The following is a 26,780-nucleotide window of genomic DNA, read 5'->3' as shown; positions in this document are numbered from 1 at the left end:
GTGATAGTTCAGTTATGCCCAATATGCACTGTGATTTGTTTGTATGCCAGAGAGTGGATTGTAGTTTCAGTTGGATGTTTATAGCCAGACAATTTTATTTCAGGAAAGTAAGTGACTGAAAAGTGTAGTTACTTCTCTTTTGGTAACATCTTTTCATTCACTGACAGTTATTGTGAACAAGTGAAATAAAACTGTTAATCAGTCAAACAGATGTTGCTTAGTTTACTTGTTAGATATCTGTATATTTGAAAATTGTATGTTTTTGTATAAGTCCTGTCGTAGCCAAATAATTTGATCTCCTAATTTTAGAATTATAGGCTATATTCACTTTAATGCTTTTGTGTGGAAATGTTAACCATTGTCACCACCCACTTATAGATTACAGATAGCTTTAAAATGAATCTTTTGCTCCCCTCAGTCTAAATTATACCTCTGGTTTATTTGGACTTTAAGACACATTTTGCCATTTATTTTGAAACTGGTATCTTGACAAACAAATTCAGAAGAGCTGTTTCTCGTTTTTATTGACATGAAAATAATTTATTGACTTTTGAAAGCAAATTTTAAAAATAACTTGAAAAGACAGCCCTTTCAGGTATCATCCATTTGGATTAAGAGTTTCTGAAGCTCACTGTGTGTGAGAGGTTAGCAGAGTGACAGCATCTGCTTGCCTGGGCAGCAGGCGTATCTCTGGAGAAGAGTGTAGTGGGGGCGCGTTTGAAAAGAAACAGAAAAGTGTGGATGTAGGGCTTTGGTTTAGGTTTTTTCCCCCTCTTTGCCATTTCAGAATTATCAGTTCACTTTTTTTTGTTTGTTTTATTTTCTTTGTAGATGCATATAATATTTTCCTGAAAGCACAAAAGCAAAATGTTGTGTTTGACAGTGAAACTTACAGCAAGCTTATAAAATTGCTGCTGGCAAAGGATAACTTTACAGAAGCAATGCAAGTGAAAGATTTGTAAGTATTAGTCCATTTATTAAATCTTTCTCTCAGATAAATATCACCTCTTATTAAGGATTTTTCTAGTGATGTAGTAGCAGTTACTAATTATCCTCAACTACCCACAAAAATTGTATTTCTAATTTTATGGGTCTTTTTTACCTATAAAGTATATAACCTTTACTGACCCTCCACAATGCAATAATTTTTACTTACCTTATTTAACCTTGTAACTTATTTATGATAACCATACACCAAAAAAGAATTGTTATCATATTCTGTTCCTTGTTCAGCAGCTAGAGCCATGTACCTTTTGTGGTGGGAGCAGTCTGGTATCATGAAGACACCAAGGCTTTGAACTTAGGCAAGACTTTCACTCTTGCTTGAAAGCTCTATGACCTTGGGATAATTATCTCTCATATCTGAACCTCAATATTCTATATGATGAGTGGACAATAATATTTACTTTAATGATTTCTTCTAAATAATGGAAGAGATAGAAGTAGAGAAAATATAGGTACAGAACACATTTTAAGTACATTTTTCCCCCTTCTATTTTTTGTTTGATTTGTGGTTTGGTTTGGTTTGGTTTTTCAGTCTGTTTGGCAGTGTTGTATTGATAGTGGTACTGATCTTGTCTCTGGCTAGTTCCCTGGAGGAAAATACTTTATGAATCAGAACAAGAGTAAAATTTTCACAAATGATGTGTCAATTAACTCAGGGATCCCCAGCCCCTGACCATGGATAGATATGGGTTCACGGCCTGTTAGGAGCCAGGCCTCAAAAGTGCACCTGAGCTTTGCCTACTGAAAAGGTTGGGGGCTGCTGATTAACTGACTTTATTGTCCTATCCCCGGGAGTTATCTTGAACAGTGGAGTAACCAGAAAGAGCCCTAGAAAGGAGGAGAACAAGGTCTCCTGCTCTGGAACATAGGCCTGTCCTGTTGAAGAGCCAATACCTTTATTTTGAATAGCAAAGGTCACCCTTTTCTTAGTATGTTATGAGTTCTGAAATAATCTCGCTTTGCTAATTTTTGGCCTTTAAATTTTTTCTCCAAAATTTATTTTGAAAAATCTAAAATCTACAGAAAAATTTCAAAATTCTTACTGACACCCATAAACCCTTCAGTTCACCACATATTAACATGTTGCTACAATTGGTTCACTTCACTTTCTCACACACACGTTTGAGCCTTCAAATTTTTTGTCTCAGCCCTTTTGAAATATTACAATCTTGAGTAGAAAATGGATACCTGACATTCTTGCAATTTGCTGGGGAACGTGGTGTAAACACTAGTGTTGTATTAAGGTTATACACCACATGGCCATATTTACTGTTGTGTCTCAGTACATTTTGAAAAATGTGTTGTATGACCGTACTTGTTTGTAGAAATATATATTCACATAAACACATTTATGTACAGTATATATGGACATATACAAGTACTGTAAATGGGTATGTATATATTTACACACACCATATATAACTGTGGTCTTGGACCATCATTTGTATGTTGATATTGGACAGTCACATTAAGACTTTTAGGTTCAAGAATACTCACTGCATTCTAAGTTAGTGACTTGGAAAATTTGACAGTGAACAACATCCTGTTACCTGTAATCATTGAAGTAACAGGGGGGTGTGGGTTTTTTCCTAAAATTACTTTTCTCAGGACATTATTATCTGAACTCTCTCCCAACACTACCCATTATAATCAAAGGTGTTCTGAAGCAACAGTGATTTGGAAGGAAGGGGAAGCAGGAAAAAGGGGCATTTTGTGTTGAGAATTGGCTGTGAATAAGTGAGGGGATAGAAGCAAAGAGGGAAAACTTAAAAAACTTTTAAACCTGAGGTTGGTTTCAAAGACCTCTAAAATACTTCCCAAAAGTACAGATTATAATTTTATTATTTTAAGTGAGCTTCTTCTAGAACGGTGAGCCTCACATTCTGGTAGCATAGAAGGATTTCCTCCAGCCGAACGTTCTGATTCAGCTGATCAGAAACCCGCATTTGATAAAACATCCAGGTGATTCAAAAATCACGTCAAACATTTTGATCACGTCCCAGCAATAGTGAATTGTACTAATGTCTCATGTGTAAGTATATTGTAAAAAAAAGAAACTCAAAAATTTTTCAGAGGATAAAATTTAAAAAGAGGTTTAAACATTTCCTTGCCTCACCGTACAACATTTTTAAAATTTAACAGGATAGAAAATATGAAAGCACTTTATGCACTAAAATTACTTTGTGAAAGTTTTTTTTCAGTTCTATGTGCGTTTACATGTCTGTGCACTGGTATATAATATAAAAACAATTTCTTACTATGTTCGGCTGTGACTCTTGATCAGACAAGTGTGTAAGTTGACACCCTAGAAAATGGTTATAAGCACAGCCCTTCTATTTCCCCGTATGTCTAAAACCTGTAAAATGTAAGTGTATCTTCTTTCCTTCCCTCCCTCTCTAGATCTTCATGAAGCCTTTCTGTACTCTTGAGGTCACTGTTACCGTAACTATCTTATTCTTCCAAGACTAGCAGCTGCCTTCTCCACGTAGCCATGACGGCCCAAGAGAATTCCAGATGCAAAGTCTTTGAGTACCTAGAGGCATCTGATAAGGGGATTGGATGCACATCCGTTTCCTCGAACCAATAAAGTGTTACGTTCGACTCTGTAGAATTGTATCTTGAGTCAGATCTACATTGAGTACTTTTGAAAATAGCTAGACTGGGAATTCAGAAGTGGAAGTTGTAGTTCCTTTTCCAGTTAACTGTTACTGAAGGAATGTCATGTAACGGCTCTGGATTCATTTCCTGGTTCATTGCCAACATGAGGCCAGGTTACCTCTTCCCCTTCTAGTTCTGTATCCATGATCAGAGTAGAAAAGAATAGTTGCTTGTTTTGTAGGCATCTTTATTATAATATTGTATAACCAAGTGAGCCGCTGTAGCAAGAGGCAGTACTCCTTGATATTATTCTGGTGCTATTGTCGGCAGCCGTCCGTCTCGAGAGACGATGGTGTAGCTTCTTAAGAGTCTATCTGCACCGCCGAGAATGGCTGTGCAGTCCGACTCGGGAGTGACATGGTATCTGTCTCCTCCCGTGTTGAATCGACATCATGCGATGACGCTGAAGCTACAGAGCCTGGGCAGGGTGATATGGAGGGTCTGCTGTTGCCCATGCAGCAGACCCCCCCTCTCTTCGCAGCTGAAGGGTCCAAGGGAAAGACGGAGTCAATACAGCTTGGCTTCAGGTGCGCCGCAGGAGTTGCCGGTGTTGACTACAACGTCAAACCGCCTTAGGGACTCCGGCTCCGGATTTTCTGTCGGGGTTTACTCCCTTAGCCTTTCCCCTGAAGAGGTATGCCGCAAGGCAGCGGAGGTTTTTTGGAGTCAGAGTTTTCCTTCTCTGGTGCTATTACTCTTAGTTAATAAATAGCAGTCTGTTGTTCACCTTACCTACACAATGCCACTTGTTCAGTCTTAAGAACAGTGGTTTTACCTATGAACTAAAAAGTGCAGTCTTTGTTTTTGCTATACCTTTGCTGTCACTAATGTGTTGCAGATCCCCTTGACCTGTGATAAGATTTCTTCAATTTTATTAACGGGGTCATTTAACCTTCCCATCTAGCAACAGGACCTCAGAAGTAACAGGAAGAGCTGGCTTTAAAAATTTTTTAAAGAAACCAACTTTTTTCACTTCTAGTTAGAATTAAAACATTTCATGTTTCAAAATTAAACTTTAGGTATAGTGAATTATTTCAAGGGAGTGAAACTGTTTATTCAAAGAAGAGTAAGGGATATATATTATTGTTTAAAATCTCTGATAACACTAAACTGTATTCTTAGGACATTTGAGAATCATACAGCAAGAGCATTACCTTATCTTTTGAGAATCATACTTCATTTCTCTTGTCCCTGCCAGCCACTGATGTTTTTTACTGGATTGATCAGTTTTTCTTATCCAAAGTAAGATAAATTATAATCACCAACTAATATTCTGTGTACATATTATGTAAGTATTTACATCCATAGACAAATCATTGCTCTGAAGTCTTTACGATGAAACTCTCCCTGTAATGCTCTCTTCTTTGGTTAAGACAGATTAGTTTTTCAATTGACTGTAAGTTAAAAGATTGATACCCTTTATTCTTTGTATTTATTTCCTTTATTTTGGCAGTTCTAAAAATGGACAGAAAATGTCTAGAATTCTATGTTGTTCAATCCAGTAACCATTGTATATGTGCTTGTTTAAATTCAAATTAATTAAAATTAAATATTATTTCTATTCCTCTGTCACATATGGCCAGTCATATGTGGCTAGTGGCTGTTCTGTTGGACAATACCAATAAAGAATAATCCCATGACAAGAGTCTCAGCCATTATCACTTTCCTCCTGAATTATTTTGATTTTTTTTTTTTTTGTACATTTTGGCTGCAGTATCGGTGGTAGAATATACTATAATATGGATCATCTCTACTTCTGTATTTATTTATTTATTACTAGACCTCAACCACAGTCGTCTTCTTCCCCTTCCACCTCTCTTTGCCTGTAGGATGTACTGTATGTAGTCATGCACATTGTATTAATTTATTAGAAATCTACAAATCTGTTTTGTACTTTTTATACTATTGGATACTTATAATTAAAACTTTTATTAGGTTATTGAATAAATTTAGTCTTATTAGAAAAAACAAAAAGAATAATCCCATATAATAGGAAGTTTGATTTGACAGCCCTGGACTAGATTGTTTTCCAAGGGAAAGATCAAAATTATGGGTCAGAAGTAAACTTATTGTATTGTATTGTATGAATGAGTCCTGTGCAAAGATCTCTACCAGTAACTTTTTGTAGTTTTTTTTTTTTTTTTTTTTTTTTTTCCTTTTGCCAATTTGGAGCATACTTTGGAGGTGATTGATCAGTTCTACATATGTAAATTTAAGTGTTCAGTATATAATAAAGTTTTTATCTTCCTATTTAATCTCATTTTAATATTTGTATTGAATAGGTAGCTTCTTAAGGTGGGAAAGAAAATGTTCTTTGTTTTGAGGTTTTTGAAAGATTTACAATTAACACTGATGTCAGTTAAAAGAGTTTTGTTACCTGTGGTTTTAATAAAATTTATGTACTATTTTCAAGTAAATACAGTATAATACATGTAACAATATCGCCATACGAAGTGAGTTTCATTTTAATAGAATCTACTGTTTACTTAATCACGCTAAAGATTCAGAAAAATCCTTTATTTTAGGCAGTTTATAGTCTCATGCAGGAGTTGTTGTTTTAAGAGCTTTGACAGATGGTACAAAGGAAAAAAGTCAAACTGAGCAGTGGGTGCTTTACTGGGATTAAGAGGATCGGTTGGGGGATAAGAAAATCCTGTGCTCGGGGACTGCAGGGGTGAACCTCAGAGCTGGAAGTGACAGAGGATGGGCACGTCACAGCGCCTTTGGAGGATTTTCTTGGGATTGATGAGAATAATTTAGCGGTGACCCTGCTGGTCTCGAAATCTGCACAGCTTAGATGTTCATGTCGGCAGGCGGGGGTTGTTGGCAGCGAGAGCATCGCTGAGCTTCATAAGGCAAAGGGCAGCAATTGCTTCTGCTCCTTTTGACCTGTGGAGATTTCCAGATTTTTCCTGGGGGCATTCGGATCCTCAGATTTCATCACAGGAGATGTGTGAACAATGTGGCACACAGAAATGATCTCTGACTAGGGTTTTTGTTTTTGTAACTATGTAGGTTTTAGTCACGAGTAAAGCAATATTTTGCTCTTGAGTTTTAAAAAGTTGGAGAGGTGGGGGTTTCATTTTAAATTTAAGGCCAGGACAAGATAGTTGTGTGAAATTTTAAATTTTAATGTAACAGTGGTTTTAGTTGTATAGTATGCTCACCTTTAAAAACTGTATGTATCTAGATGACAGAAACTTGGAAATTAATCAACCAAATGATATGGGGTTAGTTAGTAATTTGCTTTAGTTTATATTTAAAATATACAGTGCTGAAAATAAGTGTTCATTTTTGTTGCCGAAAGAATAGTTTTACATTTTATAATTATGGTGAATGTAGAAAAAAGAGGAAAAAGGATCCAGCTTAGGATACAGCAGAACAATGCAGGGCATGCAGTTATTTTAGTCATCTCATATGTCAGCATTCAAGAATCTGAACCGATTGTTTAAAAAAAATCTTGTACTTTGTTTCTTTTGTTGCTCATTTCCAACTTTGTCATCTGTCAGAATGCAAAAAAAAATTATCCTTCTATAACCATTGACAGGATAACACAAAAGCTGTCTCCAGGTCGATATTTTGCAGCAATATTTTTAACATACGAACAGTAGTTTTTATAATTTCACCTTGGTGCTCAACCATTTATTATCGTATCAGAAGCATGTCAGTAATTCCTTTCTAAATGTCTGCTTCTTTTAGCGCTGAGACCCACATCAAGGGCTTCACACTGAACGATGCTGCCAACAGCCTCCTCATCATAACGCAAGTTAGGCGGGATTATTTGAAAGGTATGTCACAATGCTTGACCTTTACGTCACATTAATGCCTCTGCAGATTTTTCTTGTAACGCCCTTCGAATACTTGGATAAAGGAGTCCATTTAGCAAATTACCTGCTTATCAAGAGCCTTTTGTGGTAGCTGAGAGACGTAAATTACTGTACATGCATTTATAATACAGCTTGAATATGAATGTACTTGTCATTTGACCACTTAGTCCAGTTTCCATTCCATTTAACACAAGATGGGTTTTCTTAAAGATGAATCACAGCTCTTCAGACATGCAAAATTTGTGTTCCAGAATGAGAGAAAGTACAGGCTTTCAAGTATGTTAAAATTCACAGCACAAGTCACTTTGCTTTGGAAATTAACATACTTTAGAGCATCTGAAACAATTCCCAGCAGTTGTTTCTTGCATATTGTGTTGGTTGTGTGTGAGATAGCAAATGAGTTAAATTGAGTGTTAAATGTGCAGGATTGTGCACCAAATGATTATAATATTGATTTTTAAAACTCAATCTAATACTTTTTTAATAGTTCATAATACCACCAAGCGGTAAAATACGATGTTTGTTTGGAGTTTGGAGTTTAGAGTTTTTAAATTAATATTAAGAGGATAATACCAGGAAGATGTGGAGATGACATTGGGGTGGATTGGGAGGGGGCCGATTGTTTGTAGAAGCTGTTTATGGGTTTGCAGCAGAGTGGGTTTGGGTCGGGAGGTCTTATGAATGAGCTCCCAAGGGGGACAATAATGAATCTTAAATTTAGGTAAGCATCTTTTCACGTTTAGGTTCACATTTGGATTTTAATCAGTACAATAACACCATAGTTTTTCCAATAGTACAAAACCCACTTAGGAGATCTTTAGAGAAGGTTGAAAAAGCTCTTTATTCAGTATGTTACCTCTTTCTTCCTCAGTCTGTGATAATAGTGTTATCCGTCACTTGTATGTTTATTGAATTATTTCACTTCCCTCAGAGAAGGTTGCTATGCAATTGTGCATCTTTAATGTTTCTCGTAATACCAAAATGTGCTCGTTTTTAGATGTCTTCCTAGTTTATTAGTATGGACTAGGTGAGAATGATTTCTCCCTCTGCAAAATTTTCACCTCAGCATTCCACAGGCAGGGCCAGCCTATATAGCAGTCTTTTTGGACAGCCTTCCGTCATAATTGACTGATGTAGGGCTTGTTACTAAAATTTTTAATGCTTTCATTTTATTTTCAAAAAATAAATTGATATTTTAGTATATATGTATATACTTAGACATGAAAATAAAAATAAAACTTATTTTTAAGGGGTTAATTTTTTAGCTGAATCGGAACTGAGTTTGTTTAACTTGATTACTGCCCTTTACTTACATGTTAGGTACCCTGGGAAAACTACAAGAAACTTTGTGATGTAATTTTCACATCCTCTCAGCCATTCCAACTGGAGGCTGGAGAAGAGCAGGAGCCCTGAGCCCACTGTTGCCCCACTGCTCCCTCCACCCCCGCATTCCACCTCCTGTGCTTCACCTGGCTTACCTGTTCTTAAAATGGTTCTTGGCGAGGATCGGAATGGTGCTGGCACTGTCCCCATGTCCTTGTTTTGCTCCATGGCTGAGCTTCCAGTTTTTAAAATGCCCTCCTCTTTTTCAGGTTTCTTTTTCTCTGCCCCATGTAAAGCAGAAAAAAAAAAAATAATAATAAAACCAGTTAAATTTTAATCTAATTTTATAAACAAATACTGTTCTGGAATATTAATAGCAGAAACAAATTAGCTTTGCAATATAATCAATACGACTAGTAAATTAGGTGAAAGTATGAAAAGGGTCAGGGGGAGGGGTATGGATAGGTACCCATTTTTGTTGTCCCTTAAGTCATACACTGTAGAGAAGGCAGGTCCTGGGATTATGATTTAGGTTCTGAGGTTCCATGCTCCTTTTGGATAGATATCATATGATCTGTTCTACTCTGTCACACACACATGCACCCATAGATGAAGGCTCTGGGGTGGTTAGGTTCTTGGGTGAGTGTATAGCAGTATGACCTTGGCCGAATTAAACTTTCTGCCTCTGTTTCTCGCCTATAAAATTGGTACTTGGGATAGTTGTGAGTGTAGTTGCTTACTCTGGTGCCTGGCATGTAGAAATGTTCAACGAATGTAGTTAAAGCTCAATAAATGCTAATTACTACCATCACCATCATTATCTTACTTTTGTTAATATTTTGATTCACTGATGGAAAAATCCTCCCTAGCTCACAATATTCTTGGTTAATAACAGTATTCTGAAGTTAATGTATGACCACCAGTTAAGAGGATTTTATCAAACTTATTTTCTGTAAATTATATTAATAACATTTTTGTTCCCTATAGGTACGTATTTATAAAATTTTATTGAATAGGCCTTTTGAACTGTCTGTTTCCTCTTTTCCACATTTGAGAATCACTAGTTTAGTTTATAAATTTGGAGTTAATATACATTGTTTATTCAGTAATAAACTGAATTCATTATGTCTTTTACTTCATCACTTTTAATAGACTGTTTAATTATTACCCTTTCCCCATTCTTCTGTTAAAAATTGGCTCTCCTAATTTGGAAAGCTGCTTTGAGAGTCGTACTTTTGTCTAGGTTACATTGCTTTAATTGCTATAAAGCCATGAAGTTTTCTTTGGTAGCAGTAGTGGTGATTGTTATGCTAAGTGTTACATTTACCCTCCAGTCCACCATTCTATTTAATATAATGATTGCACTACACTTGCACATGAGTCTATAAATCAGATGGATGTTCCAAATTTATCCATAATCAGCCCTTAGTAAGTATGATACTTAAAAAACAACAACAATAACAACAACCCTCCTTGGCTATATCCATGGGAATCTGATAAGCTTTATTTCCTCTGAAAAATGAGTGCAAGAAATATCTACAAGGTATTGTTTAATCATGTAAAATAAGTTAGTGTGGAACTGAAATGTTCTGGTTTGGCTGCTCCTGTGTGATCAATCCTGTTTAGACTAGAGGAAGAAGTTTCCAAGAAGGAATCTTTGGAATATTAGAAGATTTTGATAATTACAATCTTTGAGTATAATAAAATCTGGGAAAGTATGAATTTGGGAGAAATTAAATAATTTTGGAAACTTGAATTTTTTAAATTCTTGTTTATATACCTCTGAACTTGTCAACTTTCTTGAAATTAGTCACTAAATGTTATTATCCCAGAATGGTACCAACATTCTTTCAATAACATTTGTTTTTCCTGTGATTTAAAGAAGGCATTTCTCTGGTCTCTGATATCTTGTAGGTAGTCAAGTAAATTATTATTTTTATAAAATATTAATATTTTCTGTAATCTAGAATAAGTTATTCAAGCTTTTTATTTATAGCCATTCAGTGCTCATATTTAGAGCTGGTTTTCAAAGTGCATTAAAGTCAGTATGGTTCATAAAAGAAAAACTCCGTTGCCTGCTCTTGTATTGTAGAGGCTCTAACAACACTAAGAACGGCCTTGGATCTGAAGCAGACACCTTCTAGGTTGGCAGTCACCCGCCTCATTCAAGCATGTGCTTTGAGAGGGGATTTAGAAAGCATACAAGCAATTCAGAAAATGGTCAATGGACTCAAAGATTCAATTGGACTTTCAAATATGGTTTTCATCAATAACATTGCTTTGGCACAAATAAAGAAGTGAGTATTTTGAAGCTTTCTTTTTCTCCATTGGATACTGGAAAGAGCATTATCTCTAATACCAGCTGTTAAAACTTTCTAAAGCTATTAAAAACCATACTATTAGGGAATAATTTATTGTTATAATTTGCAAAATATGTGTTAGCTTTAATTTAAATTAAATCTTAGAATAAAGAACATTTATCAAATTTTTCAAATTCATAAAATTTGTTCCACACCTGGTAACTGCTCTCATTCATACAGGCAAGTCCCTTGTTGTGGAAACCCTGTCACAGAAGTGAAAAACGCGTTCATTGGTTGTCAGCAACAGCGAGGGCTACACTCTGCTAGAACAGTGTGGAACAGGGCCCAGCGAGCTTGTCAGGAACACGAAGTTCTAGTTTCTCCCCCCTCCCACCCATCTGCCCCTATCATCACACGCCCACGAAAAGGGAGATATTCAGAGGTGATTCTCTTACCACCATCTCTAGAGTCCTTGTCGAGAATCACCACTGTAAAAGGGAACAAGAACTTGATTTTTATGAACTTTGCTCAAGTTAAAGATTCATAAGGATAATTACGGAATTGACGCTCTTCAGGCCTTTAGGAAAAAATATTCTTTAGTGGTTAATCTTAAATACATTTAATGGGTTATGATATTAAAATGTAATGTTTGTGTTTTTTGTCTATTTCTATTTCTTTGGGCAGAGAAGTAGTGTTTTGTTTTGTTTTTCCTTTTAAAACTATTTCCCCAAATAGAACTTTACACTTTCCCTTTAATGAGAAAACATGATTATGTTAAGTTGGAAGATCAAGGAAATTATCCAAGTAAGAGCTGGATGAATTTTAAAATGTTATCATATAAACACAGTTTTATAAGATGTGGAGAATATGTTTGTATTCACTAGTAAATAATTTTTCTAACTAAAACCCATAAGGCAAATTTATTGTTATACAGTGTTCATGTTTAGTTAAAGAATTTGTGTGTTTTAGGTAATAATTTCAACATAAGATTGATTATTTGGATTTGGAATGCCATAATTGTAAAGTAGCAACTAAAGAGTACATTAACCAAATAAGGATAATTTTTATTATAACTTGTTAAATAAGGCCATGTAATTGACTTTTTAATGTGGAGTGTGAAGGTATTTCTTTCTGAGAAATTTAGTATAAATTGAATATTTTTCAAATGTTCTATAGTACCTGACAGGAAAAAATTATGACTGTGGGTTGAAAGACTTGAAAAGACACTTTTAAAGGCACCATCAGCATCTTTAAGAATCCTGATATATTATCTTAACTTCATACAGTAGTGACCATTTGAGATTATAAAGCCAAAGTTGCAGCACTTTCATAAGTTATTTTATATCTAAAGAGCTGCAAAATCAAATTAAATATTTATGATACAATATTTTTAAAGTTATCATAAATGCTTCTGTATATAGTTGTGCCATAAAATTTTGCTACCTAAATGTGATCCAGTTCAACTTGCGTAGTGTTTTTTATCTGGATAATAGTGAATGTATCACCCTTTTTTCCTAAAGCATTTGCGTGTGTGAATCCCAAAGTAAGTTCTCTTATGAAAACTGCTTGCACTATTAATACAAGAACAAATGCTTATAATTTATTTTACTTTCTTTTACAGCAATAACATAGATGTTGCAATAGAAAACATTGAAAATATGCTTACTTCAGGGAATCAAACTGTGGAAGCACAGTACTTTGGCTTGGCATACTTATTCAGAAAAATAATAGAGGAGCAGTTGGAACCAGCATTTGAAAAGAGTAAGTTAGCTGTTCTCACTTTAAAAAAAAACACAGAAGCACATTTTCTGTCTAGTAAGAATGGACCAAATTTCTTTGGATGGTTTAAACAAAATATTTTTCTTACCTTTGATGTTTTTTAGTAAGCATCATGGCAGAGAGATTGGCCAATCAGTTTGCAATTTACAAACCTGTCACCGACCTTTTCCTTCAGCTTGTGGATTCAGGCAAGGTGGATGATGCCAGAGCTCTCCTGCAGGTAATGGCCCCCCACACGCGGAGCAGTGGGGTTGGTGGCTTGTGAGAAGTACGTTGAGAAATTGCTTAAGTGTGTGGGTAGAATGTTAGAAATGAAGCGCAGTGCTGCTAGCCCATTTAAGTTCATCATAAATCAGGGTTGCATGCTAAGGACTGGATCGTAAATTGTAGCTTGCTGGTTTTAAATGTGCCAACTCAGGCTGGAAATGTCCTTAGATTTAGGGGGTGAGGGGAGAGAGGAAAGACTCATTTTGCTGAAATGATTTAAAAACAAATGTTTCTGTGCAAATAGTTAACGCAAAACAATTTCTTCAATTTCCTACTTTAATTTCTCTAATGCTGTAAATACTGTGCATCATCACCATGGCAACAGTTTGCAAACAAAAAGTAGGAAATGTTTGCTTTTCAAGTACAGCTTCTCACTTGAATACTCACACATTCTCAGTACCTTATTCAAGGTTTATTAAGAATTGAATTCGCTTTCTATTCATTTGTGTTGTCACAGACACAGTAAATGACAAATGCAGGTCTCTGTGGCTCTCAGTTGAATTCGTGATCTTCAGGGAAGGAGACGACCACATAATGCTATTTTAACAGCACTAGATACAAAGCTGCTCCAAGTGCCGAGCCGGTGGGTGATCGGAGCTGCCACTGGCAGTGTACACAAACAGGCACCGCCGGGAGCCCCTTCCCAGCAGGTGGCAGTCAAACAGTCACCGTGATCCTGCCAACAGCTGGGTTTGTGTAGACTCCCTGTGTCAAATTGAGGTCTGGGACCAATTTCTGGTAGTAAATAGTATTATATTCACTTACATTTTTATGAGCTGTGAAACCTTGTACATAGTAGATAGGGATGACAAAACTGTACCCACCTGCCTGAGCTCTAGTTTTGATCTTTAAAGTTCACCTAGTTTGACAGTAGAATCCAAGCCAAAGGCATGCCTGAGAAATATCTCTGTGTTACCAGTTTTGTGGAAAGTGTAAATTGGCACTGCCTCTTAAGGCTTTTGTACTTCTGTTTCTGGACAGAGAAATTCCTGTTTTGTTTGGTTTCTTTGCCTTTTAAAAAACATGACAAAATGCAATTCGTGATAGCTAGGGATTTCAGGAATTTTTTTATCTTGCTGCCTTTAGCGTTTCAAGTTCTGTCTTGGAATAAACTCTGATGCTTTATCTTTGTGTGTACATATCTAAATGTACCTACTAGGGGTCTGTGCATATCTAATTATACATGTGGTAATATTCATTCAATTTTAACACATAATTCTGATGGTTCATTGGTTCTTTAGAAAGGGGTTACGTGATATTTTCTCTACCAGTTTATTCTGAGCTAGAGTCTTTCAAGGCTCCTCTTAGAGAGCACAGCTGACAGCATCCTAGGCTGGGAGACAGCAGGGATGTTGCCTGCTGCCCCAGGGCTGCATTGAGCCACAGGGGCCTGCCCGGGGCTCTTGGTGACAGCTGAGTGTTGATGCAACAGCAGCAGTCTTTTCATTTCCATCCCTTCGGTAGACTGGGGTTTCAAAGGACACACGCTCTGCCCATCCTATATCTGCCTATCAAGAAGTAAAGGGTTGTTCTTGCTATGCGGAAGAATACTTTAGTCACAGGCGTCTAATACGTCAGTTTTCTAATGTAAATGTTCTGTGCGTCCCCCAAAGTTCTTTTTATGCTATTCATTTTAGTATTGACAATGTTTTAAAGCTTTGAAAGAGGATTGTTCTTTTTAGAAACTTAAGGAATGACATCTACAAAGAGTGTAAACTAAAATATTGTCTTGCCATATTTGATTTTACTATAGCATCTAATATTGGATAGACACTTGATTTATTTGGTCTGTCATATAAACTTTTATTTTATTTATTTTTGAGTTTAACTTTTGTCTCTTTCTTGAGCACTGGCTGTCTGTTGCAATGAAAGCCTTTTATAAAATAGAGAGATTGAAATCAGTCCTTTTGTATGCATAAGTGTAGGTAATTATACTTTAAAGAGAACTTGCTTTGTACATTTTAATTTTTATAAAGAAACGAGCAGTTATCTCCCTGACACCTTATTAAATGTATAATTAACCTTATGATCCCTAGCTCCCTTGTGAATGCTTGGCAGTATAATTGGGGAGGAATAGTGTTTCTTTTTTCCTCTTTCTTTGCAGTCCTAAATCTTATTCTATGGTTGTTGAAGCATTAGTTTAATTTTTCCCTTGTCTTTTTAAACAAACTTCATACTTGCAATGCCAAGGTTGGCATTCACAAAAACTTGACATATCTTGCACTTGTTTTCTTTTTTTTGCCTTGAAAAAATTGATCATCTCTTAGGCCCTCCTATTAGTGATAATACATTACCGTATTATTGTGAACTTTCTTAATTGGCAATACTCACCTTGGTCTGCTGGTTTATTTGAAACCTTCACTTACTGAATAATGTTTTAATTTTTAGAGATGTGGAGCAATTGCTGAACAAACCCCAATTTTCTTGGTGTTCTGTATCAGGAGTTCTCAGAGACCAGGAAAGGTACTGTGCTTAACTTGCTGACAAATCAATGATATTAAAAGTCAAAGATACGAGTATCACATAAAGGCTTATTGGTTTAGAACCTGAACTAAAAACACTATGGAGATCAAAGACTTCACTTGTATATGCTTGTTTACATTTTTAAATGTTGACAGAAAGTCATTTCTGACTCCTTAGTTGTCCTGGACATGCAGAATGAGCTCATGCAGTGAATTCCCCCTGTGCATAGTAATGCATTAAGAGCCGCAAGAAAGGGCCCTGAGAAATGGAAAGTGACAGCCCCGTTGCTTAGGCCACCGGGTATAAGGGTACCAGTGTGGAAGCACTCCTCCCATTAGGTGGCTGGTTTTGACCATTTTTCAGGTGTAAACTGTCGGGCAGGTTAACCATTTGGCCTTAAAACTGGTACGTGCCAGAAATTAATGTTCTCAGTTTGTACACTTATCTTACATACACTAAAAGATGCATGTGTGGTGTGTAAAATAGAACCAAGTCCTATTTTTGGTGTTAAAAAAAAGAATGAAAGCATATTTCCAAAAAGAATTGTTTAGATCTGATTTTACTGGTTAAGCAGCAGGACCCTTAGTTTATTTGGGCACATTATGAAGTTTCAAACTGGGCACCAATTATAATATTTGTTTCATTGTGAAGCATTGAGGTTGTTTCCAGTCTCAGAAGTCTTACGTTTTCCTTAATTTCTACATACTTGCCACACACATACACACACTTAAATTTTTTTTTTTTTACCTAATTGCGAATTTTATTTCTGGCTTGTGTAATTTTTTAAAAACTTCTTGAAAATATTTAGTTGCCTTTTTTTTCCTTTCAAAGAGACTAGTTGTTTTTTTTTTTTAATTTGTTGTTAAAAAGTATAAGAAATGTAAAAAGCACTTGTTACTTCACATAGGGGCTGTGCCAACTAAAGCGCCTCCGGGCCTTGCTAGTAAGACGGTACAGGAAATGTACAGCAACACGTCTGCTCAGAACGTTCCTCCCTGGAGACTTTAAATTGCAGGAAGTCCTTGAAAGATGCAGGTCCAGGCTAAAAAGTAATTTCGGATTTTTAAAAATTCCGGTTACAGTGCCTACCTGTTTGATAGTAGAAATAATTAAGCCAGATTTAGCTTCTTTTGGTGAGATGGAGACAGGGCATAAAGCTAGATAAAACCCATCTTTGCTTTATCCAGCAATATCAAAGTGTTTGGAAGTATTCAGTGGTTATTCACTAGGGTGTGGCTCTTCTATATTCACTTCAGGAACTAAAAGCTGAAAGCAGTCAAGTGAAAATCCAGTGAGACCTGCTCTATTTATATACCAAGTAGGGAAAACTTCAGCAGCTTTGACTGAATTAATCACATTTCACCTAAACATTTTGGTACCAAAAGATACAGTTATTATCTCTTCTACTCTTTGGGATCTCATAACTTCTTGTTGTGGTTACCACTGACAAAAGAGGCAATCTTTATAAAATTTTAGGAAAATATTCATGGAAGTGTAAACAGAAGTGCATTAACTTGAGAAATACTTGTTTGTTTGGGCTGTAAATTGTTAAATCAACAACAAACACTGAGATACAGGCATACCTCATTTTACTGTGTTTTGCTTAATTGATGCTTCAGAGATGGTACAATTTTTTTACAAATTGAAGGCAAGACTGTCCACCAGCAAAAAAAGTTACAACTTGCTTTCTTAATTATAATATTTGCTTTCTCTCAGTTGTCTGGAACTGAATCCATAGTGTCTTTGAGGTATGCCTGTATACAGAAGGGGAAATAGTCCATTAAATTGAGTAGGCAGTTTTATTATTATTGTGAAGATTTCGTGATATAATTGTCTATATATCAGTGTTCCATTTCACAGTCTTTTGACCTGTATTTTAATTCCTTAGGCAAAAACATTGAAGTCTTTGTTAGAATTGATTCCGGAATTAACTGAAAAGGAAGAAGCATACAGTTCCATGATGAAAAGCTATGGTAATAAGTTTAATCTGACTATATTATTTAATTGATTTAAATATTTGTAGTATAGTCAGTTGAGTCTTCAGCTCATAGGTAGTAATCCTAAATGTCAAATAATTATTATATAAATAATTTATTTAGCTTTAGAATATGTTTAAAAACTAAAAATACTATGACCTCATTCTTATAACTTAAACGTAAAACAAGTATCACCTGGCATGTTCAGAGGGGCCCTGGTGTATTGAGTAGCATCCCAGGATCCTGGAAAGAGTTGGAAGTCCACCTGAGTGTACATATTGGGAACAGTGCAGTCTCCCCAAGGCCCTGCCACCTGAAACATTGCATGAAATAGAGATCTACTTGAGACTATCCCTTGACTTGTCTTCTTGCTCCTTGTACCCTCCCTGTCTGCCCAGGCCTTTGAAATATCAGGCCCTTAACTAAAAAGTGGGCTCCAAAGTTTCACCTTAAGTCACAGTTGAAATTCCTGTCTTTTAAGCAGTTTGTTCCCTGATTGCCGCCCATTGCGTATGAAAGGGAACCAGTCTAAAGTTTCCTCAGTATTTAAGATAAATATTAATGTTTCTAAGTTTTGATCACCTGTCCATCTGCCATCTACTGAGTGCTCAGTTTAGGCATGGGGTAAATAAAGAATTGCTTTTTTTGATTTTATTGTTGCCAGGACAACAGACTGTAATCAGAATTAGTAAACTGGTCTTCAGTTTTCCACCCTTGTCTGGGGAACATGATGTATGAGGTCTGTCCAGAAGGTATCCAGCCATGTAGTATGAAAAATAGAGACATTTATTGAAGAAGATATAACATACAAGAAACATTGTACACAGGACAATGAGGTCTCAGTCCCCTTCAAAGTAGGCACCTTGGGACTGCACACAGTTTTCCCAATTGCCATCAGCTGCCCTGTAGTATTTTCCTGAATCTCATCAATGGTGTGAAATCTCTTCCCCTTCAAAGGTGATTTTAGTTTTGGGAAAAGCCAGAAGTCTCAGGGTGCCAAATCTGGGCTGTAGAGGGGCTGAGTCACCTGGGCGATTTGATGTTTCACCAAAAAACTGCACGAGACATGATGCACGAGTGGATGCCTTGTCGCTATGAAGCTGCCAATCACCAGTTGCCCACAGCTGTGGCCTCTGAATCACCTGAATAGTTTTTCATGAAGAATGTTCAAGCTTAATGTAAAATTTGATGCAGATTCGTTACTCTACTTGCTCAGTCATTTTGCATGTGACGGCCACATAGTACACATGCTCCCTCAACGGCATCTACTGTCCCCAGTGACTAGTACAGTGAAGTTGTCGTAGTTCATGCATGTGCATTCCAGTCCACTCTCCTTGGCTGCCACGTTACATCATTATATTAACAATGGCTGGACTTTTTTCAGACACACGTCGTTGTATTTCAGAAAGAGCTATAATCATAAACCTCAAAGTTCCATTGGGGAATTCACAGATATTAAATAGTAACTAACATGAAATGGGGTCAAACAGCAAAAACCAACTAAATTGTGTAATCCCACTTGAGAATTGGGAGGGAGAAGAGCAGGAATCTGGGAGTGGTGAGAGGGAAGATGGGAGAGTTTTCTGAGCAGCACCCTGGAAGTTGATAGTGGCTGAGCTAAGCCCTTGACAGTGTCAGGAGAAGGATGGACACAGAAAATTGAATTCACCCAACTGACCCCCAATGATCTGTTCAGCCCCAAAGGCATCCACCCTCGCTCTATTTTGGGAAATCCTGGATTGATGCCTTAACTTCCCACATCTGTCCTGGAGCCCTGCCCTGGTGCTGCTCGAGTTGGAATTGGTTATAGAACATCAGTGTAGGGTAAGGGGGCTGTTGGGTGCTTAGATGTTAACACTTACTAGCAGTTAGTAGCAGAGCCCCTATAATCTTAGCAGGAAACTTTAAAAGGAAACTTCCGCAAATCTGCCTACGTGGAAAGCTAGCTCTAACCCTAGCTCCTAGGGTACTCCATCGTCCTTTTAAGTGAAATATTAGCGTAACTTATTAATATTATATAGATGTATACAGATTTTTATGTATATTGATTATGTATGCATTTTTTGTCACTGTAGCTAACGTTTCTCATATTTATTTGTTCTATAATAGAAGAATACATTGAAAGTCTTTTTGGTGGTGTTTAGCTGATGATCTTGATATTGATGTAAATAAAGATTCTGGCATAATTTATGGGCCCCTCCGTGTGGTTTTACGCAGAAGAGAGCTGAGCTGTGTATACATACTCTGTGGTTGAGGACTTCAGTTTGTGGTCACTTTTACAATCATGGAGCTTTTAAAGTAGTCGTATTTGTCATTTTCTTTCTCTTTTCACAGTGAAGAAAGCTGAATGAGAGGTGTGGAGAAGGAGTAAGGGGGCTTGTAGATTCTGAATGTGGCTTTTTGCTAAAGGTAGTTAAGTGTTCATTTGCCTTGGGATCCAGGGATCCAGGAGTTCATCGGTAGCTAAGTGTTTTGGGAAAAGAAGAAGATAGCTTGGTTGTCTTTATCTATGACTAGTATCTTTTTCTTCAGTGTTGGACAATGATGTCTCGTCTGCTAAAGCACTGTATGAAAATTTGACTGCGAAGAATATAAAATTGGATAATCTGTTTCTGAAACGTTATGCAGTTCTTCTGAAGAAGGCTGGAGAGTCTGTCCCTTTTGCTGAACCCCCTGTGAGTATTTCTTAATTAAGGGCAAAAAAAATGACCTCTGCAGATTTATGTATGCTTCACAATAATGTGTAAAAAAAAAAAAAAGAAAAGAAGTTGAATTACATGAGGATTAGATCTCTGTGAAGAACCCTCAGGAGGGTTTCAGGAATGGAACCCTCATACCTTGGGTATGGGCAGGGGAAAACATAGCTCTCTGGGACTGAGGTCTAAAATGCAAGGCGAATTTCAGACCTTTGCCTAAAAGTATGAATTTATCAAATGTCCTTGGAGTGGTTTTCTCATCATTTGAACTGGAAATAGGATTTAATAACCTGTATTTTAATAGCCAAGCATATTGTGGAACTGCTAATTGCTTATTCATTTAAAATGAGTATGTTTTTATTCATCTTGAAAATTTTTTTATTGAGGTATAATTGACATGATATTAATTTCAGGTATGCAATGTAATCATATGGTATTTGTATATATTACAAAATGACACCACAGTAAGTCCCGTTAACATCCATCACCTTACATAGAAACAGAGTTTTTTTCTTGTGATAAAAACTTTTAACAACCACTCTGCTAGCTACTTTCAAATATGCAGTACGGTATTATTAACTAATAAGCATCATGCAGTATATTACCTGCCCATGACTTACTAGTTTTATAACCAGAAATTTGTTCCTTTTGACCCCCTTAGCCCATTTGACCCACCACCCCCCTCTGACAACCACCAACCTGTTCTCTATATCTGTGAGCTCGGTTTTGTGTTTTGTTTTTTGGATTCCACAAATAAGTGAGATTATATAGTATTTATCTTTTTCTGTCTGACTGACTTAGCATAATGCCCTCAAGACACATTGTTAGAGCAAATGGCAAGATTTCCTTCTTTTTTATGATTGACTAATATTCGTGTGTGTGTGTGTGTGTGTGTGTGTGTGTGTGGCACATCTTTTTTTATCCACTCATCCACTGATAGACATTTAAGTTTCCATGTCTTAGCTATTGTAAATAATGCTGTAGTAAACATGAGGTTGCGTATATCTTCTGAATTAGTGTTTTTGTTTTCTCTGGGTAAATATCCAGAAATGGAATTGCTGGGTCATATAGTAGTTCTATTTTTAATTTTTTGAGGAACCTCCATACTGTTTTCCATAGTAGCTGCACCAATTTGCATTCCTAGAAACAGTGCATGAGGGTTCCTTTTTCTTCACAAACTTGCCAACACTTGCTCCTTCTTATCTTTTCTAATAGCCATTCTGACAGGTGTGAGGTGATGTCTCATTTGGTGTTGACATACATTTCCCTGAGATTAGTGACAATGAGCATCTTTCCTTGTACCTTTCAGCCATCTGTGTGTCTTTGTTGGAAAACTATTTGGATCTCCTGACCGTTTTTCAGGATTTTGCGGGGGTGGGGGAAGGGACTATTGATTTGTATAAATTCCTTTATATTTTAAAAATTAACCCCTTCTTAGATCTATGATTTGCAGATATTTTCTACCATTCATTCAATAGGTTGCCTAGGAAGTTTTATTAATCATTCTGTTTAACAAGAGGAATCACATACGCAGAATTTCTCTTTACTGTCATTGAGCTATACATCACTACACCATGTTTATTTCAAACCTTCCACCTTCCAATCCCAGATAGAAATACCTACGTGCGCATGCGCACGCGCGAGCTCCTGGTGCTGGTGCTAACTCGGAATTGGGGGCCTGGGGCTTATGGTTTTAGGAAGCATCAAGGAGTACTTACGAAGCATGTGAGCACACGGCTGCGTGGGCCCCCCAGTCTTTGCTGCCTGCTTGCATACTTGGTGATTTTTAAGTTTTGTACCATCACCTCTTGCTAATAATTTTATCTTACCTTCCCTCCCTTTTTGTCTCCTTAACAGGAAAGCTTTGAATTTTATGTAAAGCAGCTAAAGGAATTAAGGGGAACCCCTTTGTGAAACAATCCAGCACTACTTTGTTTTGTGTGTACTTGTGATTCTGTGTCTAAAATGTTATTTTTTAAATGTATTTGAGAAGACATAAATAAATGAAAAGTTACTCTGTTTATGTGCTTGTATTTATTTGTAATAGAGGATATGATATACTCAATATCTTATTAACAATAACTGTGTTCACTTGGTCACCAGAATTTTGGGGTTGCCTGCAATATAAATATGGCATTTTCTTTGGGGCTCCTGCTGTGTGAAGCCATAATTTTTTAGTCTTCTCCCAATTGACTCTTCAAGTCCTGTACTCAGTTTCGTTTATTATTTGCATAAAAGGTTATTTCTTTATTTAAGACTTGCTTATTAACACTGTTTATCTGAAAAATTCTGGAGCTGGACCAAACGATGTTCTCGAGCTTTCTGATACTTAACTATTATATGATACATCAGTTCTTTACATGTGTGAAGCCTTGCTTAATTTTCCAGTTTTGTAAAGTGTTGATGCTGGACAGCGTCTTACCAGTCATCAGATCTAGTGTGCATCATTTTCCAGCGAGAAGCAGACTCAAGGAGACTGTCACTCGCCCCGGTCGGGGTACTGTTTGCCAGTGCTGGGGGTTCCTCGCCTTGCTTGACCTTCTACCACGGTCGCTTCCGTGAGCCTCCATTCACAGAAGTCTCTGAAACTGAGTCTGAGTCATGACTTTGGTCATGAAATAGAGCAAGGTATTTCCTCTCATTTTAGTCTCAGGTCTTTGTAGGCACAAAATACACCCAGCACGGCTTGTTACGTTATATTCGTATCCTATAAATACATGATTTAATATACAAAGGAGTGAAATCTTGGTTTGTATTTAGTTTTTTCAAAGTTCTCTCCACATTGGCTTTCAGGCCTATCACTATCTGCATTATAGGCAGTAACTATAAAAGAATCTAAGATGATAGTCAAAACAGTTTGCCATTACAACGGTATCGGGATTAGGTAATTAATCACTAAAAAAGTTGAAATTGTTTTATTTGAGAATTATCCCATTTTGTTATATTTCTTGGCTATTTGAAGTTGGTGACTACCTGCTGTTTGGGTTTCGATGACAGCTTACTTGGTTCCCACTGGTGACGTGAGGGGTAGCCCGCATTGAGGAACTGAGCTGGCCTGGTGCTGCTGGAGCTGCTAACCTGTGTCTGGAGGGCCAGCCTTCCTGCATCTGGAGCCTACGGAGGGCTCAAGAGGGAGGGATGATGGAGGAAAGCCAAGGAATAAATGCTATGGCATTTCCCCTACTTTCTTCATCTTTTTTGTAGAGTTGGACCTAAGGAATCTGCGCTTGGCCAGTGCCCAGCCAGCCTGGAGGGCTTGCTGAAGCTCCCCCTGGGGCTCCCCTCAGGCGCAGGTCTGCCTGTGACCTTATGATCTGGTCTGATTTGCCATGAGCCTCACTCCATTCATTAGTGATTCCACTGAAGCAGACCTTGTTTTTTACAGTTACACTAACAATTGAGCTAGTTTTATTACTGTTCATTAACCTAGGCCTCTAAAATGAGGCCTAACCTTGGGGCATAGTCTGGACTGTGCAGTCAGTCATCTGTGGGGAAACTGAGAGTACAGTCTCAATGACATGAAGTCACTCCAAGCCAGCATTGTATATTGACTGGTGAAGTGTGGGCGTGGTGCAGAGGAAATGGGTACAAATCTCGCCTAGCATTCTAAACAGCGGGCTGGGGCCTTTAAACATATGATATGAATTAACAAAGAACTACTTTGTCATATATCTAAGCACTGATTAGCTTTACCTTTTGAATGTAAATATTTAAAATTTAATAATTGTGTATTCTAGGTGGGCTTATGAATTCTTTCTAAATATCTACCAGTGAAATTGAAATAAATATAAATACAGAGTAAACACAATTATAGCAACACTTAATGATACATTTTAGACTCAAATTACAAGCAAACACCTAATTCTAAAAAGTAAATTATAATTGTAAACTTTTGGAAACTACTCTTTAATATGTAATTGAACATCCATGTATTTGACCCTCATTTAATTTTACTGTGAAATGCTTGGAATAAATTGTATTCCAAAAATCTGTGGGCTTTTTTTTCATTTTTATCTTGTCAAACTTTGCATAACCACTTTTAGCCAGTTCAAGGACTTGACTCAAAGTTTTAAGTTAGAGAGTATGCGGTGGCCTCTGTTGTTGCCAGAATCCATGGTGTAGAGTTTGTGTGGAGAACCAGTGAAGTTGCTGCTTATCTGTGTAAGGACAAGCAGGTAGCTAATTTGAGATGCCTGGGGTACAAAGTTGGCAAGAATTAGTAGGGTTCGATATATGACAAATCAACACTTAAAAATGAAGGGGATCTTATCTTTTAAGTGTCAGAAGGAGCCGAAGCATTTTACAGCTGCGTAAATGACTCGGGTCCACCCCCATGGACGGTTGTCAACACCTTTCCCTCTTCCGTCACCCTCCTAATTCCTTTGTCCTGACTGTATCCTAGGCTGTCATCAGTATCACTTTTGTGCCTCTTTCTTGACACCCTCCCCACCCAGTGTATTAATTTTTCTTTCTCCAGGGCTCCCGAAGCCACTGAAAAACAAGCAAGTATCACACTGACCGTGAACTCCCTGAGGGACAGTTCTTTGTTTCATGTCTGTATCCCCAGGCCAGGCACAGTCCTGGCTTTGAGTTTGCCTGTAGTCAGTTCTATGGGTTCTTCATAGCTAACACTGAACACGCACTATCATGTGCTGTGCACCCCTCTTGCCTGATATTCATCCGAGCAAACACGAGCTTACAGAAGTTAATATGCCCAGAATCGCAGCTATATATCCGTGGCTAGTACTCTTGACGAGTCATTTAGTTACTATGAGAATACAAAAAGCAAGCAATCCAGCTAAAAGTAAAATTGGACTCAAAGTATTCTTTTTTTTTTTTTTTTTAAACCGTTTTCACAAGTGTTCCCAGTCTCTGGACAGCTTACACTGTAAGGTTATTTTCCATTTAATCAAATACCCATTGCCTGGCTTAATCGCCGAGTCCGCAAATTCCAGTAAAATTATTAAGCAAGCTTTATATTGCAAATTGTTCTTCCTGGCGCTATTTATTTCTAAAGTCTGCAATGACTACACTTTTTTTCATGTGTGAGCACAATTTTCATTTAACATTTGTTTTTATGACAAAACACTATTTGTAGTTTTTATGAGTAAAAGCAACATTCCTGAAGTATGGTGGAACTCACAGCTGCAGGGGGTACAAAATCATGGTAATTTACTGCTTTACTGTTGTACAGTCATGCACTCGAGTGTTTCCATTAGAAATGTATCCTGCGGACTTTACAAAACCCGTATTGTGCAGCCTTAGTACAAATAAAGAAATGGCTGCGTTAGCCAATTCAGAATAGGCCCTTAATCTTTTTCTTTGCATGAAGAAAGGAAACATCACTGTGTCCAGGTAGAGCAAAAACATGGGACCAGCTTCAGACTTTGGGCCCCTACACATTTGTCTGGACAATGGTCTGCTCAGATCTGGGCGTGAGGGTTCTCTTGTAAGTGAAATCTTGACCAGTCCTGCCCCAGGTGTGTGCTGACTGAAATTCTCTTCACTATTGACTTGTCTGACACTTCCCAAGAGTGGAGCTCTGCAGACCCACCAGGTAGAACAGAGCCTGGCACCAGGAGGTGCCCAGTAAGCCTCTTCGGGGGGACTCAATGGGCCCCACACCCGCTTCCCTTTCCAAGTCCGTGTTTTCTGAGGTTTGTGATTTGTGTGCATTGGAGGAATTCCTCACACACGCCTTGTTTTCATAAGCGATCAAAGATGTCCCTTTGTAGCTCAGAACTTAGATATTGGGGGTTAAAGCCCAAGAAGTTCTCACATGTAAACACCCATGGGAGGGGAGTCAGCCTCAGCGGAGCACAAGTGCAGTACGAGCGTGGAATCAACAACAACAAAACCCTGTTTTTTACATAGGGCAGGAGAGCTTTTCAGCCGTTCGGGGGAAACGGAATACCTCCAATTCTACAAAAAGACACACCCATCGTAACAATAACATGTGAGTCCTATTGCATAGAAAGCTGGTGTTAACCAGCTGTTGAGTTGATATATGATGAATATCTCAATCCACAGCTTGAAACATTATTGTTTTAATTGTTATCTGCTAACACTAAGTGCTCTGCTGTTCCTGCCTGGCAGCCGAAAAGGGGCTGTGATCTGCCTGCCTCCTCCCCTGCAGATGCTGCCTCAGGCAGACTGAGTGATAGGGATGGGATGGGGGACGCTGATGGCTCTATACCTGGGCCCCTTTAAAAGAGGAATCGATCGTGTCAAAAACAAGTGACAAATGTCTTGAGATATGGTTAACCTAGTTTAGACTATTTGCAAGTAAGGACTTTCATTTTCAGGCATGAACGTTTGATATATTTTCCAAGTAAGCACAGGTCAACCAGCAAGATGCCTCCTCACTCTCCCATCCGAGTCCCTTGCCCCTTCCTTGGAGGCTGCCTGGTGCACCCGATGCACGCCTGGGCCCAAGGACGGTGGCACAGGGTGGCCGTGCTGAACCCCTCTGCTAAGTGACTAATT

General features: G+C 37.5%; 1 protein-coding gene across 1 annotated transcript in view; it reads left to right on the top strand.

Moving 5' to 3' along the window:
- Nucleotides 1-22,317, top strand: part of LRPPRC (leucine rich pentatricopeptide repeat containing) — a 100,471-nt gene extending 78,154 nt beyond the window's left edge. The window contains exons 30-38 of the mRNA XM_090281227.1: nucleotides 832-958; nucleotides 7,363-7,451; nucleotides 10,906-11,110; nucleotides 12,735-12,874; nucleotides 12,997-13,112; nucleotides 15,548-15,622; nucleotides 17,511-17,595; nucleotides 20,131-20,273; nucleotides 22,152-22,317. Of these exons, the coding sequence (XP_090137353.1) occupies nucleotides 832-958; nucleotides 7,363-7,451; nucleotides 10,906-11,110; nucleotides 12,735-12,874; nucleotides 12,997-13,112; nucleotides 15,548-15,622; nucleotides 17,511-17,595; nucleotides 20,131-20,273; nucleotides 22,152-22,208 (1,037 nt within the window). The 3' untranslated portion in view covers nucleotides 22,209-22,317. The remainder of the gene's footprint in view (nucleotides 1-831; nucleotides 959-7,362; nucleotides 7,452-10,905; nucleotides 11,111-12,734; nucleotides 12,875-12,996; nucleotides 13,113-15,547; nucleotides 15,623-17,510; nucleotides 17,596-20,130; nucleotides 20,274-22,151) is intronic.
- The last annotated feature ends 4,463 nt before the right edge of the window (nucleotides 22,318-26,780 follow it).

Source organism: Furipterus horrens, unplaced genomic scaffold (assembly GCF_987537825.1).
Source record: "Furipterus horrens unplaced genomic scaffold, mFurHor1.1.pri manual_scaffold_6, whole genome shotgun sequence".
Taxonomy (NCBI): domain Eukaryota; kingdom Metazoa; phylum Chordata; class Mammalia; order Chiroptera; family Furipteridae; genus Furipterus; species Furipterus horrens.
Note: the sequence above shows the minus strand (reverse complement) of the source record. Positions and strands in the feature narration are given on the sequence as shown.